The sequence below is a fragment of the Meriones unguiculatus genome, chromosome 11 (assembly GCF_030254825.1).
Source record: "Meriones unguiculatus strain TT.TT164.6M chromosome 11, Bangor_MerUng_6.1, whole genome shotgun sequence".
Lineage (NCBI taxonomy): Eukaryota > Metazoa > Chordata > Mammalia > Rodentia > Muridae > Meriones > Meriones unguiculatus.
This window is the reverse complement of record NC_083359.1, coordinates 16,364,247-16,385,222: the sequence shown is the minus strand read 5'-3', so window position 1 is coordinate 16,385,222 and position 20,976 is coordinate 16,364,247. Positions and strand designations below refer to the sequence as shown.

The 20,976-nt window shown below is 36.8% G+C and overlaps 1 protein-coding gene across 9 annotated transcripts in view; it reads left to right on the top strand.

Moving 5' to 3' along the window:
• Rapgef6 (Rap guanine nucleotide exchange factor 6) overlaps positions 1–20,976 on the top strand; it is a 177,582-nt gene that overhangs the window by 28,969 nt on the left and 127,637 nt on the right. For 8 of the 9 annotated variants that reach the window (XM_060363698.1, XM_060363697.1, XM_060363700.1 and 5 more), the window contains exons 4-5: positions 1,711–1,794; positions 19,332–19,401. In XM_060363698.1, the coding sequence (XP_060219681.1) occupies positions 1,711–1,794; positions 19,332–19,401 (154 nt within the window). The remainder of the gene's footprint in view (positions 1–1,710; positions 1,795–19,331; positions 19,402–20,976) is intronic. The other variant, XM_060363699.1, reaches the window with a different exon arrangement.

Sequence of the window (20,976 nt, the reverse complement as noted above, 5' to 3'; positions counted from 1 at the left end):
ATAGGTATAAGGAGAGGACACTGAGCCATCTCTAGGCCCAGAGGCAGGAAAAATATGTGAGAGTAGCCATTTACCATTGTAAAATATCTGTAGATAGCAGTGTCCTAGGAAATCCTAAGAGAATAAAAGATATCTTTCACATGTCTAACTGATTATTCTATCCTTGTGCTTGGTTGTTAAGGTACGGGAGAGTTAATGAGTATCTGCAGTATTTAAGTTTTTGCTGATAAGTGTAACTTGACAATCCCCAGAAAATGAGTGGCAAATAGGGGAGATCTAAAAATACTAGGACATTTGGTGAAAGTTGTTGAATTGTATATAAAAAAAGGAAATCCTCACTTTCTCTCTCACATACTCACTTTCCAACCCTCTGGTATACTAGAAATGTGACCTCGGGCCTCAGACATGCTAGACAATTGCTGTATCACTGAGCTATACCCCCAGCCCCTTCAGTGACTTGAAACTGGAATTTTAAATAAAACTCTACTAGACTTGAAGTTTAGACTATGATATTATATGAAATTTAAAACTGTCTACAGATAAAGTCCTTGCAAGTAAATGGGTAGCATTTTGTTTTCCCACAAGTAGACTCTTTGAACACCCAATAATTTTAGGCTTCCTTAAATCTTAGTTGTCCTTAAATCTTCCTGGAAAGTCATATTTGTACATAAGAATATGTTTTCTAATTTTCAGTGGAATATTTCTAAAATAGATTGTTTAAAAACTTGCATTGATTGATAAATATTCCCTGAGACAGTATTCCTTCTTTTACTGTCCCATATTTCTTGACAGCTGCTAACTTGGCATACTGTTTACCAGCTCTGTTCACCTGAGCCTACAGTTATCTCTAACAGTGTTAATCTTATTTTCTTCACTCTTAACCTCATCTTTTAAAGCTGAATGTTTTTTGTACTACCTTTCATAAACATTTGGTCTTTTCTGGGGGAGGGTGTTAGTTTGTATTGCTTTGGTTTTGGTTTTAGTTTTGTCAAGACGGGTTTCTCAGTGTAGCCTTGGCTGTCCTGGACTCACTTTATAGACCAGGCTCCCTCAAACTCACAGCATTCTGCCTGCCTGAGTGCTGGGATTAGTATTTCTTTTTCCTTTATGATGTGGCTCTCCATTGTGTAAAGATATGTTATACATACCTTCTATATAACTGTACTTTGTAGTCATTGTGTGATTGACCGTCATACACAGATAAGCTGACAATTAGAAAATAGATAAACAATAAGAGAAATGAACTTCTGAAACTGTGTTATGTAGAGGTAGGAAGGATAAAATTGTGGAGCTGTAGGACAGAATGCCTTTCTGCCCTTTGCAGTATAGTACTGTATTATATTAGTGAAGAGCTGATTTTGCTTTTTGTGTCATTAAACAGTGAATGTATACAATTTTCATCAACCTCTAAGTTGGGCTAATTTATGAGAATTTCCTTAAAATATTTTTAGTGTTCTCATGTTTTCTTTTTACTAGTGATGTAAAGGGTTTTTTTAAATCCCTGTGTGTGTGTTGAAAATTATCTGCTTTTCCCTTATGTGAGCATGCTCTTTGTAAAATGTTAGGTAGCATGCAGATTTCTCAATATTTTTACTTACTTTTTAACTATTTTTAGTATTATCAGAATGATTCTATGCTTTGTTTCATATTAAATCTGTACATATGTAAACATTTGTACTTGTTTACTCTTTTTCTTATGTATTTAAACAGTTCAGAAACTATTGCCAGATGTTGGTATATCCTGCTGTCTGGATCTGTACTTGTAAAAGACTCTATGGTCCTTCCTCCTTGCAGGTAAGTTTCCATTGATACTGTGTAGTTTTGTTTTGTGGCTTCAAGATGTGCTCTAGCCTCAGACTCAGTGTTGGGATTTTCACAAAGTCTGTTCCATCCAGCTAGGCAGAATTAATACTGTAGCTCTTTTGTTTCTTCTTTTAGATCTTATATGTATTTTTTTCTCAGTGGTTAATGTTTTTAAAGTATATTTTTCTGTTGGTACCATTGAACATTTTTGGCAGGAGTCTAATACTTACATTTTTTTCCTATTTGAACCTTACTAAGTTATGTGACTTAGGACAAATTTTACTTTTCTGTAAGAAAAAGATAGTAATAATCATTGCTAAGTGTTGTCATGAAGCGCTAGCAAGTTCTGCTGCTCAAAGCTTTCAGAAGTCTGTAAGAACTCATTGTAGAGCCAGATTGCTGAAGTTTGTATTTCTACCCAGCAGTTTTTTGGCAGATTATTTGACCTTGCTAATTAAGCTTACTCAGAAATAGGTAAAATAGTGAAACTTGTTTGACAGACTGGGTCTGTGAAATAAATAAGTTAGCCTAAATAAATCTCCCTTAGAATAGTTCCTGGCTGTTTAAAATAATTGTTAACAATCTTCATAATTACTTTTTGTTTTTTAAATATACCTTTAAAATGTATTCTTTCACAATTTATGTATATTTGGATTCTGTTCTTTCCCACTAAACACCTTCTTCTCAACAAGTCTTTTCATTTCATTTGTGTGTGTGTTACACGCATGCTGTGCCATGGTGCACGTGTGGGGAAATCAGGACAACTTGAGTCAACTCTGTCCTTTTGTTATATGGGTTTTGAGGATGGAACTCTGTTCCTTGGCTAGGCAGCAAGCACCTTTACCTGCTGAACCATTTCATTGTTCAAAGAAGACTTTTAAAGTGGAATGTGAGATTGCAGCTAAATTACTGTCGTAATGAAATTTATTAAACTTAAATACAAGGGCACAGGGTATCTCAGTTTATATGCCATTTTAAAAGTTGTATCTGGAATTCTAAAACTTTACATTGTTGGCCATGGGTTAAGTGAAATCTGTGCTTCTTCATGAGTAGAATAAAGCATGTTAACTTTATACAAAGAAATCTATTGGTTCTTGGTTATTTAAGCGTTTTTGTTATTCCATTCCCTATGTTTGTGAAACTCAAAATAATGAATTTGCTTTGAGTCAGCTCTGAAACCACTGCCTGTGGTTGTTTTTAGGATTAGTATTTTCTTTTGAATATTTTTACACTGTCCTGTGGCTTTTAAATAGTCCAAAATTTGTTGTAAAACTGCTTGCAGCCAATAACTGGCCATTAGTTTGTAATCTAGGCAATGGTGTTTGAGTTTTTAAAATAATTTATAGGAATATTTGAGTTTTACAAAGTTAAAGTTATTTTGGACATTAACTTAGCCACTAAAAACACAGTAACATGATTATACTCATTTAGTTAATTTTTATATTAAAGAATATGGGTAGCGTGTTTTTTATATTTTGTGTGAAGAAGTTCTTGAAGGTTATTGGACCCTTGTTAGGATTAATGAATGACTAGAAAGAGAAGTGCATAAAATGATAATTGGCATAAAATAAGCATCACATATTTTTTTGCTTGTGTGAATGTTGGGTCTGATCATTATGATACCAAAAGAATGTGAACCCTCCATAGTGTAAGACTAGGGGTGATAGTAGTATCCCAATCCACAGAAATACAACCAGCTTCTCCACTGGAACAGTTTAACTTAAAGATATTAACTATTGAAGGACTTTGGTGCTATTAAGGATTAAAAAATAATTCACTCAACCCCAGCTGAGGGTGAGATCCCAAGTTAAAAACACACATAAAAGGGGAACTGCTCTTCTCCCTATGACTGACTGGAATCTAGACTTTACTAGAAAATGCTATTTTTACTATAATGCAAGAGAACTTTAGAGTGCCTCTTGTCAAAAGTTGGTTTATACTATCTGGGAACTGACAGTATGAGCTGATGAACATTGATGGCAAGCAGGAGAAATACCCCAGTCTCATCTCTTCCTCTAAATGCAGGCTGGCTCACAGTGATGAAAGGGTCAAGAGCCCTGCCCTCCCCTGCACTTTCAACTGCAGAGCAAAGACATTCTTTCTTGGGTACCCCTGTCCCCCTCTGGTGACAAAACTGCCTCTTTGCCACCTGGGATAGTAGAACACTACAGAATCCATAACTTTTATAACAAACTAGGACTGTGAAGGGTCAATTTGAAGCAGAGAGTCAATGTATTTAGTGTTGAGGAAGTAGATAAATGAAAAGTTAACTGTCATGGCACTTGAGCTTGCATTGAATGCTTCTAAATACATTGGATTTCCATTCAACAGCAAAACAACTCTTTTTGCCTAATAAAATACAACTATCCTTATTAACAGGAAAGGTTTGAAGAAAGATTTTTCTTTCTTGGCAACAAGCTAACAAAATTATAAGGCAGTGTCCTGTTTGTTCTTTTTATAATGAAACTCCTGCAGGAAGTAACTCAAAAGGTACCCCAGGAAATAAAATTTGGCAAGTGGATGTGCTTCATTTTGCAGAATTTGGAAAATTAAAGTATGTACACTACAACATTGATACATATTCAGGATTTCAACTGGCAATTGCCTTAAGTTCTGAAAAGGCTGATTCTGTAATTACACATTTATTAGAAGCTATGGCTATTAGGATACCAGTACAAATTAAGACTCACAGTGCTCTAGCATATGTCTCTAATAAAATGAAACAGTTTTTTTGCGTATTATAACATAAAGCATATTGCAAGTAAACCTCACAGTCCTATCGGACAAGCAGTTATAGAAAGATCGAATCATATTTTAAAAAATAGACAGAGAAGGGTAATAAAGACCCCCAGAGATAAAACACACAGTGCTTTATTAATTTTAAATTTTTTAAATGCTAATGAGAAAGGAACAGCAGCTTGAGAAAGACACTGGATAATAGAAAAAAAACCTGCCGAATTAAATCGGCCTGTACATTTTAAAGATGTGTTGACCTCACAGTGGAAACTGGGATATGTATTAAGGTGGGGAAGAGGTTTTGCCTTTGTTTCCAAGGAGCAGAAAAGCTGCGGATACCATCAAAATTGATAAAGATTAGGTTTGGCAGGAGAGATCTGAACAAAGAGAAGCTATAGTTTATCAGATAGCATGGTCATTCAGTTCAAGGCTAAAGTTTTATTTAATTTATTTATTATGTATATAATATTTTGCCTGCAGGCCAGAAGAAGGCACAGGATCTCATTATAGATATGGATGGTTATGAGCCACCATGTAGTTGCTGGGAATTGAACTCAGCCAGTGCTCTTATCCTCTGAACCATCTCTCCAGCTCTAAAGTTTTATTCTTAAATAAAAAGGATATTTTTGTTTTTGCAATTAAAAGTACGGTTAAGATATTTAAAATGTTTAAGTAACTTCAAAGGATTACTATGGTTCAGACTTATTTTCTAAATCTCCAAAAGTTGGAGTAATTTGGTATTAAAATAAAAAATTTGATCAGGACAGTAGTAGCCATGCCTTTAATCCCAGCAGAGACAAGTTAGTTTTTTTCTCAAGTCTAGAGTAACAATGGACAGGGTGGTAATAATTCACACCTTTAATCCCAGCAGTTGGGAGGCTTGTGCCTTTAAATCAACACTCAGGAGACAGAAGTTCACAGATCTCTTAGTTCAAGGACAGCCTGATACTGAGTAAGTTCTAAGTAGAGTAAAACTTGGGTTCAGGTGTGGGGGTTCGCACCTTTATCCCAGAAGTTCAGAGGTAGAAGCAGGCACATAAGAATTAGTAGTGATCAAACTTAAAAGCTGCTTGCAAAAGGCAGGCTGAAATTCAAAGTCTGTCCTTTGTAACCTAAAAATAAGTTTCAAATTTTCAGAATTTTTTCTCTAATTTTCAATTGAAAGATAGTACCATTTCTATGCCAAAAAAAAAAAAAAGTTTGCCCTAAGGAAAGATATAAACCACCAAAAAAAGAATATCTCCAGAGCTAGGGTTTGGGTAGGGTTTTGTTTTTATCTTTCCAGAAAAGTAAAAACATCAAATAAAGGAATCCAGAGACCACCGGACAAATGGAACATCCACAGTAAAAGGACAGATTAAGAGAAATGTCAGAAGAAAAGGAGTAAATTGCTCAGTCTCCAAGTGGGTACCCTAGTAAGGAGAACAGGGACTGTCTCTGGCTCTTTGATCACCTCTCCCTGAGGTGGGGAGCAGCCTTACCAGGCCACAGAGGAAGCCAGTGCAGCCACTACTGATGAGACCTGATGGGCTAGGGTCAGATGGAAGGGGAGGAGGACCTCCCCTATCAGTGGACTAGATGAGGGACATGGAGGAGAAGAGGGAGGGAGAGTAGGGTTGGGAGGGAATGAGGGGGAGGTGGCTATAGCTGGGATACAAAGTAAATAAGCTGTAATTACTAAAAAATAAATTTAAAAAGGTTTCAGGAAAAAAAAAAAGAATAAAAAAGGAGTAAATTGGCCAAGTGGTATCGTTTATCTCTACCTTGTCTCTTCTGCTTTCTAAGTGGCAAGTGGTCTCATATGCGGTCCTAATCAGTTTAAAAATTAAAGCTGGCTTTGGGGTTGGAGCATGGCTCTCCTCTTCTCTAAACCCATGCATATTTGTTATATCTGTCTTACTAGAAGCACCACCTGGTATGGGACAGAGGAAAACAAAAAAATGAGGGACTATTCTATTGCCACTGATTTTATAATCTTTTGGTTTTTATTTGACTTTTAACTTTTTTAAGGTGTAAATATTATCCCAAAATCTATAAGATTGTTATGTATATGTAAACTTTTTGTCATGATACTAGTAGTCCTCCATAGTATTAACTAATTCTAAAATAAGCTTCATCAAGCTTCCTGTACATGTTTCCAGGTTTTAGTCTGAAGCAAGTAACTAGAAATAAAGGTTATGTATCTTGGATATGCTTAATAGATTATGGTCCTCAAATCTTTCTGAGATCTGCTGATTTAAAACATTTAAAATGTTTAGATTTTCTGTTGCTCCCAACAGTAACTTTGTAGGTTTCTAAGAAGTTGACTGGCCCCCAACAATGAATCCACCACTGGGAAAAACTCCTTCATGCTTCTTTTGCTGCCTGGTTCTTCATAAACAGTGGATATCTTTGAATTGACTATTATGTTTCTACCTAGTCAGGATTGCCAGTAAACTGACAACCACCAACCAAAGATCAGCTTTGGACTATAGATCGCTTAGGACATTAAAAATGCTGAGTTCATATGAGACTAAAATGAATATTTTACAGAACTTTGAACTAAAAAATACTTAATCCTAAGACTGCCAAATACAACCAAGCTGGACCTTGTGAAAAACTTACCAAAAAATTGCTTCATTTTTTTAAATATACTGTAGTAGAGTTAAAAATCTTTCCCTTTTTTAGACAAAAAGGGGATATAGAAATAATATAAATACAATGCAAGAAAAGGGTAGATTATTGAATCCCTCTTAAGATTGTTTAGTGATAAAAAATTACGGTTATAATTGGTTACATTGTTATAGATCTTTTTTATTGATATAAAACTAAGGTTATGTTTTGGTTGTAGCATACTATTTATCAACTCTTTTTAAGGTATTGTACCTATGTAATTCTTAAAAATACAATTTGAAGTTCTAATCCTTTTGAAACCTATCACAGACTGTTTCCGGATAATTAAGAAATGCAAGCTAAGCTTGGCTAGGTGTTGCATGCCTTTAATCCCAGCACTCTGGGTGACAGAGGCTGAGTTTGAGGCCAGCCTGGTCTACAAAAAAAGTCCAGGACAGCAAAGGCTACACAGAGAAATCCTGTCTCAAAAAGCCAAAAAGAAAAGAAAACTAATGACTATCAAACTTGTGGTTTTGTTAGATACTAGTTTAGTTAATCACAGGTGTTTTCTAAGTTAATCAGTCAAAATATAGCTAGAAACTAGCAATTCAGATATGCTAGAGATAGATAAATGGTCTTCACAAACCTCAGAGATCTACAGAATATAACATTTCAAGATGTTTTATTAGAGAATTTTTGGAATTTTTGACAACGAGACATGTCGGTTCTTGGCAGCATCCCCTTTCTACTTAGAAGAAGATGATGAGCATCAAAAAAATCTCCTTTAGGAGATGGCTTTGTATGTGGCAGGCTAGCCACTGTTCAAGAAAATGCCCTTGCTTCTACTGTAGACAGAATACTGGACAAACTGGATGCAGGAAAGTCAACTGCTTGGCTTTGCAAGGACAAGGTAGGCAAGTCCTTCATAGTACCTGCTTCACAGAAAATACTGTCAAATAATCTGAGCCAGAGGGCAGAAGATGATGCTCCAATTTTACATAGAAATTTTAAGGAGACTGTCCAGGCAGCCAGCAGTCTGTCATTTCTGTAGTTTTGGAAGCTGTTTGCTCTGCATTTCCTGTTTATTGAGATAATACTTATCTTTCTTAGGTCTCTGATTGGGTTGAAGACTAGCTACTTATGATATAAAGAACTTTGAACTCATCAAGATAGGATAGATAGTAGAATACTTTCTCCAAGGTTATCAAATACTAATATACTGGACATTATGAATGTATTTTTTTTACCATATAGTATATACTTTATTGATGCTAGAGAAAAGTCTTTTATTTAGACAAAAAGGGAGAAATGTTGCAAGATAAATATCCCATTGTAAACACTGAGATTGTGAACTGTAAAAACCTATTTTTTTAGGTGTGGTTCAGCCCTAACACATACCAAGAACTTTCTGTTTATTGTAAATAGGTGATTATGATGTAGCTCAGTACTAGCATACACCTTTAACCCAAGAGCTTTCTGCACACAGGAATTAATAAAGTTAACCCTAATTTGAGAGGCAGAGCAAAAAACCAGTTGACTTTGAAGAAGAATAATTAAGACAGCATGGAGAAGAGGAAAGAGCTTTTTGGCTTTGAACTTTTGAGTTTTTCCTCTGGGGCTGTTGGGTGAGCTAGCAGGCCTTTTCCTCCTGGGCTGTCACTGAGCTAGAAAGCTCTTTAGCTCTTTGGCTTTTTCCTTTGGAACATGAGCTGAGTAGGAAGGTCAGCTGGGTGCTTTCCCTGCCTCTCTGAGCTAACAGGTTTTCACCCTAGCATCTGGCTCTTGAGTTTTTATTGGTATAATTGAACTTTTGGGATTTTCTTTCTTTAAAACAACAACCCTTCAAGAAAGTACAGTCTGACCAAAGAAAATAAACTCTGACCCAAATAAAAGGTACATAGTCCCAGTAATTTTTTTTCTAATTTTTTTTTTTTTTATTTATACAGTGTTCTGTTTGCATGAACACCTGCATACCAGAAGAGGGCACCAGATCTCATTATATAGATGGTTGTGAGCCACCATGTGGTTGGGAATTGAACTCAGGACCTATGGAAGAACAGCCAGTACTCTTAACCTTTGAGCCTTCTTTCCACCCCACCCTACCCCACCCTGTAAATCATTTCTAACTATATCAACTATATGTTCCACCATAATATCTCTGTATATTTTATTGATAAAGATTACCTTATAGAAGATTCACTTCTAATACCCTGTATATATAGTAAATATAGGAGAGAGAATGGGAGAGAGAATGGCATGTACAAACTAGAAAAGCTATTGGAGTCCTTGCTTCTATAATGGTCATAAGGGTAGTTCTTATTATCCTTTTAATAGTCATTTAGAATTCCTGCCTTCAGCACTGGGCACAGTGGCATATGCCTGTAATCCCAGCAGTCAGGGAGGCAGAGGCAATCGAATTGCTGTGAGTTTGAGTCCAGCCTCAAACTGTAAGGCTCACAAGCGAATTTTTCTAAACACAGTTGTGTACTACAACCCAATTTCTCTTTGGTAATTGGGGTTGGTTACTTGTGATACAATAGAATAACATCTGTTTGCTGCCTATTGGTTCAGTGGCTAGGGAGAAATCTCTATTTTAATAGAAGAATGATTGTGTTCTCCTAAGACTAAACCAACAGAGTTCAGTGTTGATATGAAGTAAAGAAAAAATATTGTGAATAAGTTATTAAATAAAGCACTGAAAATACTGGGGAAAACAGAAAGCATTGTTACCAAAAAGTGAGTTTTGGTTGAAGGTAATACAATTTGCAGTGCCAGGTAGGACAAATACTTTTTTAGCAAATGGATGATAGCACTACCAGAATCCTGAATGTAGATTGTCCTCACTGAGCAGCCAGTGAGGACAAACAAGAGTCCTCCATGGTAGAACAGATCTGTAGCTAGCATTAGCTACTTTATGGGTTCTTCTTTCTTCCATCGTTCTCCACCCCATTTCTTCTACCCTTTCAACCTCCTAACACTAGATGGGGGGGGGGGGGTAGATAGAGAGGAAAGGAAAGAAATCCCTGAGTAAAGTCAGGGGTTGGAAAGGTGTCGATGCTCTCATTAAATTACTTTGTGTTGATTAGGGATGTTGAGTTTCTTGGGTCAGCTTTGATCAGGATATCTAATTTCTTCTTGTTGTTTCTTCTTTGCACATGACTACCTACACCCCATCTACTGGGGCACTAGAATTTATATACTCTCTGAAAAGTCCCTAGAATTCCAAACATCACACAAAACTCTGTACAGCTGGCAAAATGATGCCCTTGCCCAAATGTGAGGCAAATCATAGTCAGCTTCTGCGAAGCAGCTTCATATCCCCATATCTTGGATAAAAATGAAAACATATTCTTACAATATTTCTGTTTGTTCAAATCAAAAAATTTCCCAAATTCTCACTACCGAGATCCATTGTAAATCACCTGCCTACAGTAGTTGTCTGGTCCTCTAAAAGCTAAATACTCAAATGTAATTTGAGCCCCATCACATCTTCTCTCCCCCACCTCCTTGCTAGCATAGTATGTTTATAGTTCCACTGCACAAGCCCTGCAGAAGCTAGGAAAAGAGACTGATAGATGCCCTCTTTTGCCTTCTTAAGTATTTAGAGCCTTCTCTGGGACTGCACGGATGGTTCAACAAGTAAAGTGCTTTCCACCCAAGCATGAGGACCTGAGTTTGGATGCCTAGCAGACAATAGGGGTCCAGATGTCTGTTTATAATCCCAATGTAGTGGGGTAGTAGTGGCATGGAATAGAGGGGCAGAGAGAGACAGAATCCTAGGACTTGATGGCCAGCCAGTCTAACCAAAACATTGAGCTCTGGAGATCCCAAGAGATGCTGGTTCAGAAATAAGGTATAAAATGATAGAGCAAGACATCTAATGTCTACCTCTAGCCTACATACACATAAACTGCACACACATACTGTAGAATAAAATAATCCCCTTCTTCACAGCAGTTGTCCTGTTAGAGCTTACATGGACATAGATATCTTTAGGTTCTGTACCTGTTGAAAGATGCATATTTACATACCTCTTCTCAGACTTCCTTGTTACCAGGCTTCCAATTTTGTTTGTTGCAGGCCCTGACTATTCAAAATTAATAACTGTCTTTTTAGGTCAGTAGTTGTGGCCATCTATTTATGAGATGAACAATCAGAGAAATCAATAAAGTTATATATAAAAAACAGAATGCATTAGATGTGTTACCTCAAGTTCCATTTCCTAGAAATACCCATTTTCAACTTCTGTAAGATCAGCATTCCTTGGAATTATGGGTAAAACCACAAGAAATAAATGGCAAGAGTAACAACTGGCTTTCTTGATCTCACTAGCTATCTTAATAGATAGTGTAATTTTAAAAGAGTTAATTTAAGGACTGGAGAGGTAGCTCAGCAGTTAAAAACACTGGATACCTTTCCAGATGACCCAAGTTTGATTGTTTGTACCCACATGCCAGCTCACAACTACCTGTACTTCTAGTTCCTGGGGATCTGACACCCACTTCTGACTTCAGCAGGCACTAGGCATGTACATAGCATATACACATACATGTAGGCAAAACACACACACACAGTAAAACGTTAGTTCTTGCAAGTAGGAATAGAGACAAGTTAGTCAAAAATCTAAGTGTGACGGAAAAGCTCATAATTTTATATTGGCCTGATGAAATAGATCAGTTGAGGTGGAAGTTGGAAGTTCTTTATTGTATGATTCTTAGAGCTTCTGCTATATACTGTTAATTGAGCAAAAGCACAGACTTAAAGTAAAAATAATGTTCTTCAAAATAGAAACAAAAGCACTTTAAGTTTAGGAAAGAACTTTAAGTTTTAAAATACTTAGGAAAATCTTCAATTAATAAAGTTCCATCTGAAATGTTTCTAAGACATTAAATTCTTAAAAGTTGTATGAAAAACCGTATGAGATTTAAAAATCTACATCTTTGCAAAGGTATGACTGATGTGACATCAAAGTAGGAATCTTTTGTTTATTTAGGGTATATGGTTACAAGGACTGAAAACTTACTGGAATATAACAGCTAGACACAGTAGAAATTACATTTGAATAATAACCTAAAAGTCTTAGAAGCATGTCTACCTTTTAGCTTCAAATCTTTTCTCCCCCTGAGTATTTATGCTTTTGGTTTGGTTTGATTTGGTTTGTTTCTTACTATATAGTCCAGACTGGCTTTGAACTCTTGATCCTGAGCTTAAGTTACCCAAATGGCGGGAATACAGGTGGGGAGCATTACACCAGTCTTGTCTTCAGGTGTGTGTTGGGGAGGGTGGTGTATGTGGCAGTCAGAGGACTATTGTTGAGAGGACGTTTGATTCCATATGAACCCCAAGATTGTGAACTATAAAAACCTGTTTCTAATTGTGGTATGGCTCAGTCTTTGATCCTAGAGCTTTCTGTTTACTGTAAACCTAGTACTTGCGGTGTGGCTCAGCCCTAGAACAAATCCAAGAGCATTCCGTAAACAGGATTAAATAAAATTAGCCCTAGGTCAAGAGGTAGAGCAAGCAACCAGATTGACAGGAAGTGAACCTGGGGGAAAAAACCGTAGAGATTGAGAGGCAGTCCTGAGGATGGAGAGAGACCCACAGGAAGTAGAAAGAAGGGACATTGAGTTGAAGGGTTTTTAAGACAGCGTGGAGAAGAAATAAGTTTTTCCTTCTGGAACAAGAGATGGGTAGGAAAGACTTTTTTTCTTCTGGGATGTTGGCTGAGTAGGAAGATCATCTGGGTGCTTTCTCTGCCTCTCTGAGCTTCTAGGTTTGTGCCCCAGCATCTGGCTCCTGAATCTTTTTAGGTAAAATCCAACACCTGGGATTTTGTTTATAAAAATCAACAGACAACTTTAAGTGTCATTCCTAAGGAACCATCTGTTTTTCTAATTGGGTCTCTTACTGGCCCCTAAGGCTTTTTCAGTAGGCTAGGATGGATGGCTGACAGCAGGCAGCAGAGATCTACTGGTCTCTTCCTCTTTGGCACTGGTATTAGCAATGAAGATGCACTGTGTCTGAATATTGGACTTAGTTCCTCATACTTGCTTTACAGGCTGAGCTGTTTCTCCAGTTTCAGATGTTTTTGAACAGACATTTTAAAATAGTTAGAAGAAGCACTAAATAAAGAAAAGCTTATATACCATTTCAAGGGAGTAGGATGGTAAGAGAGGTGAGAAAATATAATTTACTATAAAAGAACAAAATTAAAACAGCTAAAAACATAAATGCAAAGCATGATATTAAAGGTCATCTCAGCTTAATAGTGAATGTAATAATGGGAGAGGGTTTTTTTTTGTTTTGCTTTTGTTGTTTTTTCGAGCTAGGGTTTCTCTATGTAGCATTGGCTGTCCTGGAACTCACTATGTAGACCAGGCTGACCTCGAACTGAGAGATCTGCCTGCATCTGCCTCCCAGGTGCTGGGATTAAAGGTGTATGCCACCATTTCAATGGGAGAATTTTTCAAGTAAGAGAAATTACTTTTCAAATGTAGAAAGACAGGAAATAGATTCTGTGTGTTAAGGCTGATAAAATCTTTATTAAGAAAAAAAAACGAATTTAAATAAAGGTTAATATCTCAACTAAGAAAATGGAGTTCCCAAACATGAATATTAAATTGAGTATGGAGTGTAGAAAACAAATTTAACGAATAGCTCAAGGTGTATTCTTTCAGAATGTATGGACAGTTTAATGTTAGAAAAATCAATTCATTTAATCGATTAATAAGAGAGCAAAGGAAAAAAATGTATAAATTGCTATAAACGTGCAGGAACTTTTATTTTGAGAAATCATAATATCCTGTTAAGAATTTTTAATGTTTAAATTGGCTTCATTTTAGTTGCTGAAATGTATTTGTTTTGTGTGTGTGGTTTGTATGTACATGTGCATATAGGTGTGTTCTGGCAGCCAGAGAATTAATGTCAGATACCTTTGTTATTTGCTCTGCCCCTTATTTTTTGAGATAGATTCTCTCAAAACCTGGTATTCACCAACTGGCTGGACTGGCTGACCAGTCCAGATCCATGTCGCCTCCTGCAGCTTTATGGTTGCAGATGTGTGTTAAAGTAGCTTTTATTTACCTCATTTTATTGTCTTGGAGGCTTACTGCTTCCATCTGCTGACCTAGGCCTAGTTCTGGAAGCTTCTAACCTCCGTACAATCTAATCTATGCCTAGAATGTTCTCAGTCTGAGATTTACTGCTGAATAAGCTCGCCCTTTCTAGTTCTTTCTAAACTCTGGCTGGTTGGTTCTACTCAGCTGTTCTGGCTCTGACTCCTGCAAGCTGACTTACTCAATCTGGCATTTCTCAGTTTCTCACAGAATTATTCTGCTTGGCCTCAAACTAATTCTAGCAATCTGTTCTAATCTGGCCCTTCTCATTCTCTGGCTCACTCTGTCTTTACCTGTGTCTAGCTTGTTCTCTCTACAACCTGTCTCCATAAAACTGCCTCTGAATTCCACGAACTGAACTACCAGGAACTCAACTCCACTGCACTGTCTCTCAACGAACTCTCAGCCAAACTGCCTGAACAGCACTGACTAGAACTGAGAGATCTGCATGCCTCTGTCTCCTGACTGCTGGGATTCAAGGCATGTACCACCACACTTTGAGCTAAGCTTTTTTTTTTTACCTGAAACTTGCCCAATACCAGGCAGACCTTAAACTCAGAGATGTGCTTGTCTCTCTCTCCTGGGATTAAAGGAGTGTCTGTATTCCAGCCCGATCACACAGACCTAGCTCGTCTTTGGTTGTGCTCTTATGCCAGAGTAGCCATGTTGTAAATTAAAACTGGGAATCGAAAGTGAGGAGTTGTTTTGTTTGTTTGATTGTTTTTTAATGGTGGCAAAAGTTTATATTTAGAATTGGCCAGCTGGACTCAGTTTTTAGATGATCCCAATCTTGTTGGCAATATCCAGAGCATTATCATCAGGAACCAACCAAACATACGCAGCCTTCTTTCTGGCAGGCCTTATCAGGGCATTAACTTTGGCCACATCAATGTCATACAATCTCTTCATGGCCTGTTTGATCTGGTACTTGTTAGCCTTGATATCCACAAAACACAGTGTGTTGTCCTCTATTTTCTTCATGGCTGACTCGATGGGCAGGGGGAATTTGATAATGGCATAGTGGTCAAGCTTGTTTCTCCTGGGTGCACTCCTTTGAGGGTATTTGGGCTGGCTCCAGTACCACAGGGTCTTGGGCCATCACATTGGTGCCGAGCAAATCTTTTTGTGGCTGTGTGCAGTTGAGCCAGCCCTGAGGGCATGAGAGCAGAAGAGCTAGCCCAGCCCCTTGCTAGCTGTGGCATTGGGTGAGCTAGCTAGGGGCAGTGCTGGAGAGCTCACTGTGGTGTGAAGGGCAGGAGAGCTGGCAGGCTGACCAACACAGCTGCTATCCAGGTCCAGATCCAAGGCTGTGAGTTGGTCCATCCCATCTACCCCATCTATGAACTGCATGAAGGAGCCAGTTCTGCAGATCCAAAACTGCAGGATCTCCATGACGTGGCAACAACAGGATATCTGAGAGTCACAGTGAAGATCTAGTATTGATAGTGTAGCAGAAGCCAGAGACCTCAAACCAGACCATTTACTCATTGCAATGAACATTTTTAAGTAAAGATGTAAGGGCAAAAAAAAAAAAAAAAAAAAAAGGTATACTACGAGACACAATGTGACACACTGCACTGCAGCTTCCACAGTGGGGTTTTGTTTGTGTCTGTCTGTCTCTCTCTCTTTCTCTCTCTCTCTCTCTCTCCTCTCCCCCTCCCTCCCTTTCTCTCTCTCTCTCTCTCTCTGTCTCTTTCTCGCTTTCTTTCTGTTTATTTTTATGGGTTTTCTTTTTTCATTGCCTGTGGGAGGGAGGATACAAGGGCAAAGGACAGATACGAAGGGATGAGAAGATGAGTAGAATTGGGGAGCATGACATGGAAGTCACAAAGCACCAATAAAAAGTTAAAAACAAACAGAGAAGCCAAGGCTCACAGACTTTACAGATGAATACTTTGAAACACAAAGACATGTTATATCCTATGTGAACTCTTGGAAAAAGGAAGTGAGAATGGTTTCAATTTATTGCGGTGATGCATTTTAGCTATGACCTAGGCCAGGGAGAAGTGTTAGAAGTTAAGAAAATTTCCACATTGTGGTCCATACCTTTAATCCCAACACTAGGGAGACAGGTATATCTTCAAGTTTGAGGGCAGCCTGATCTAGATAGGAAGTTCCAGACCCATTGGATCTACATAGTAACAACAAGGTGGAGGGATTGGGGGTGGGGGATGACAGGACACATCCAGAAACTGCTAACAAAATAATAGTAAACTGAACCTAGGAATGTATTTAAAATATTGAATTACCAGCATAAGAATGTTCCAAATATGAAAAATTATGTTAATAAAATATACTATAATAAAATGATATACAAAAGTGCCTGATAGTTTAAGCACAAAAAACTATTGATAGAATCCAAAACAAAATGAAAATTTGGCTTGCAGGTAGGAACTTCCTAATCCTAATAAAATGCATGTGCAAAATATTTATCATGTGGACAGGTTTTTTATGTTTTGTTTTGTTTTTTGTTTTTGTTTTTGGCTTGTCTCTGACCATTTAAATTTTGTTTCTGATTTTATTTATTTATTTGCTAAATCTCACCTTTTTGTTTGATAATTTTTATTTTTTTGTTTATATGTATGTGTTCCTGTACACAGTATACTTGTGTAGATCCAAGGACAAGATCCGTTTCTCTCCTTCCACTGTCTGGGTCCTGGGAGTCAAACTCAGGTGGTCAGATATGCTGACTAGCCATGTTGCTGGCTGTTCTGTATTAATTAGCTAGTTATTTACTACTGTTTATTCAGAGAAGGAGTGGGGGTTATGTTTTGCCCTGAATAAACACACTTTTACTTTTGTCACAAAAACAATTGCGGACCTGGCCTTTTTTCTTTTTGTGTGAGTTGGGCCAGTACTTCATCATCTGGAATACCATTGTGTTGTCTCGTTTGATATTGTAGATACTATAAACTTTGTTTTCCAGCTTTGTTTCAGTTATAGTAAATTCTTGACATTTCCATATAAATCTTGGATTATTATGTCATTCCTTCAAATCATTTTCTGGGATTTTCTTTTATTGCATTCAATCTGTACAATTTGGAGGAAATGGCTATTTTAATCGGATATCAGATGGTCCACATTTTATGTAATTGGGTTCTATTTTTTGTTATATTGCATCAGATAGTAATAGAAATTGTTCTATCATATGCTCTAGCTATCTAAAACAGGTTTATTTTGAGCCTTATCTTTTAAATTTGCGAGATCAAATCTAGTACTTCTTCAGGACTGTAATGTCATTATTAAAAAATACATTTCTGAGGACGATATTAAGTGTCCATGTGTTACGTGCTTTTTCAGTTCACTCTTTTTTCTCACATACCCACTGGATATGATGTGACCTTTCCAGAGATCTCCTAAGTACACAAACTATGTGTGTTTCCTCTCTACATCCCTTCCTCCATCCATGTTCTTTGCCCGTCCATCTCCTCTCTGGTACTCTAACTTTACAAATGTGAAAACTTTGAACCATTTTCCCCAATAAAAATTCAGTTGCTGTTGTCTTTCATTCCAGTAGCTGCTTGTGTAGTACTGTTAAGATTGCCTGTAAGGAGGCTGGTAAGCTAAGCATTTTACAGGGTTAGGTTTGCCGTTGTTTTTTCTTGGAGGGAGATGCTACTCCTGATCTGTGTGCCTTCTGTTGTCTTGAAATTTGTTATACATACTTTCTTCTGGGTTTTGTTTTGTTTTGTTGTATTTTCATTTGAGAACGCGTATGCAGCTTCTGCTATACTGTGTTGTGTGTGACTTCTTTGGACCAGCTTTATGTAGTAGGTAATATAAGGCTCCTTTGGAAACTATGTATAATTCTTCTGCATAGAAACAAAGTGACTTCTTATGTTCAAAAAGTAATTTTATTACATTTGTGAGGAGGGTGGCAGGGTCTCATTGTATAGCTCTGGCTGGCCTTGAACCAGATCCACCTACTTTTTGCCCTCTGCTTGCTGGGCTAAAAGGATGTTCCATAATGCCCTGCTAATTTCATTGAATTTTGATTATGGTTTTGTTTTAAATTATTGTAACAAATTTTATGTGTTATAAAATTGTTTAATTATAATTTTAAGTCTTATAAAAGTATATGCTACTTGTTGCTGTGTTTAAGTTCTGATTCATAAATGATTTTGAATTTATTTTGAGTAAACTTTAAACTTATTAGTATTCTTCCCCTTCCCATTTAGTTACTTAATGTAGAGGCAGTATTTTACTTAGATATTTTTATTTTATGTGTCTGAGTATATTGTCTACATGTTTGTAGATATGTGTGCTTCATGCCTGTGGGGACCGCAAGAGGATGTCAGATCTTCTAGTGCTAGAGTTCTGGAAGGTTTTGAACCACCATGGCGGTACTGGTGGTTCTCTGCAAGTTCAAAAGTTCTCTGCAAGAACAACAACAAAAAAATGCTTTTAACCACTGAAGTGTCTCACATATTTTTATAGCTGATGATGGTACTAGTGTTTTAGATGGTTCTCAAGTTTAAGTATGGTCTGCACAATTAATCTTTGTGTCTCATATCTTCAATTGACATTTCTTTTCCTGTTTTATTCCTTTTTTAAATTAATCTTTTTAATGCTTAGTTTTTCATTATTTCTTTCTAGTTTTGATTTGCTCTCAGATGAAGCATATGGAAGTTTTTGTGTGTTTTTTTTTTTCCAGAAATAACTGATGGCTGGCAGCATTTTTATAAAAAATGCATCATTTTATAGTCTATTTGCATTTCTTTATTTACTAAAATGTTTTTCGTTTCTACTTCTGTTGTCTAATAGTTTACTTTTATAAAATATAATATCCTATCTTAAATGTTTTTCTTTTAACTTAGTCTTGGTTACATGTTTAGAATTTGAGGTTAGGCAAATATCTTTCATAAAAAAATTATAAGGACTAAGAAAATTTTTAGAAAAATTTTACACAGAATTGAGTTGAGGTTTGTTTAATTTAAGCAATTAATAATTTGTTTGTGTTTTGTTTGAAAAAGTATCAGTAAGAGGACCAGAATTTCTTGGTTAATGTCTTGGCGTTTTTGTTTACTTTTTTCCCATATTGAAATACGTTATAACTTCTGCTAAATTGTTTTTCTGTTTTTATAGTTTTGGTAAGCAGTTTGGAGGAAAAAGAGGATGTGATTGTCTTGTATTAGAACCTTCAGAAATGATTGTGGTAAGATGCTGAATTGCTTTTTTGATATGCTTCAGTTTCAACTCTAAATGTGGCAAGCTTTAAAACCCAAGGCAGTTCCCTTTCCATGCCCTATGGCAATGTTTAAGTAGCATCAAAACCATGTACCAGTTTTAGGTATTTTTATCTCTAAAATTCCTGTGATTGCTGAAGTAATGTTCAACATGATAATAGAGATAACATGTCCCAAATTTGGTAAATTTCTTTACCTGTTCCACTAGAAAATTAAAATACAGACTTTTGGGGTATGTGTGGGTGGGTAGGGACAGGATTGTGTGTGTGTGTTTGTCTGTGTGTCTGTCTGTCTGGTGGAGGGCAGCGTTCTCTAAAGGAGCATGATTTTGGTAGTGTTTTCTCCTTTGATATTGATTTGGTCAGTAGATGTGGAATGGTTTGAGGGAAAGAGCTAGAGAAAATAAAGGCACATACAAAGTAGACCCAAGTAACAAATAGTTTGGTTTTAATACTTGTGCACTTTAATAATTTGAGAGGATCTTTGATTTAGGCTTGTATTTAATGAATATCTTTATTTTTTTTATAAGAGGCCTAGATAGTGCAGTAACTTTAGAAAGTTTGACTATTTAAAAGATTAATTTATGTTTAAGTATATTTATTTTTTCTGCATGTGGATAAGTGAACCACATGTGTGCAGTGTCCACAGCGATCAGAAGAGGACCTTGGATGCCCTAGAACTGTAGGTACAGATGGTTGTGAGCTACCATATGGGTTCTGGGAACAAAACCCAGGTCTTCTGCAAAAGCAGCAAGAGTTCTTAACCACGTAGCCATCTCTGCCCTTCCAAAATTACACAAGTCCTTTTTACCTTATTCTGAGAACTCTAGAAAAGAACGTCTACTAAATGTCTTCTTGTCATGTAGATTACATGTCTTCTGATGAGAAGTGTTGTAAATGATGTTGACTTCTTGTTTGTTTTTAGACAAGGACTCACTGTGAGCCCTGATTAGCTTTAGATTTGTTACATAGACCGAGCTCCTGCTTCTCCTTCCCCAGTGCTAGGATTAAAGCTGTGTACCACCACATCCAGCTAAGGTTGACTCTTTAATGAAGTATTTTTCTGAATGGTTGACACTAAACCAGTTTGCCATTTCATGGTGCCAGTCAGAATGACATCTTTAAATTGCTCTGTCTTTCTCAAATTTTATTAAACCTACTATAATTTAAACTCCTAGAAGAAAGGGATAAAAAAGCTTTCATTTTAATCTTCTACATCTGGTATTTCACCCGTAGCTTCAGGAGAGTACATTCTGAGTTCTGAGTAGGTGCCCAAAATAAGACATAGCATCAAACCCTCTATATACTGCCCCCCTTTCTATGTAAACTTTGATAAAGTTTAATTTATAGATACAGCAAGTGAGTATTAAAGATGGCTACTAATAAATTAGAGTAACAATTTACTGTTGTAGATGTGAGTATGGTCACTTTCAAACTTACTCTGTACTCACTTTTTTGGTGATTGTAACTAACTAGAGCTCTAAGGAAAGAGCAATAACAAATGAGAGTGCATCTAGCATATTGCATAGGTCTGTCCATAGTAAG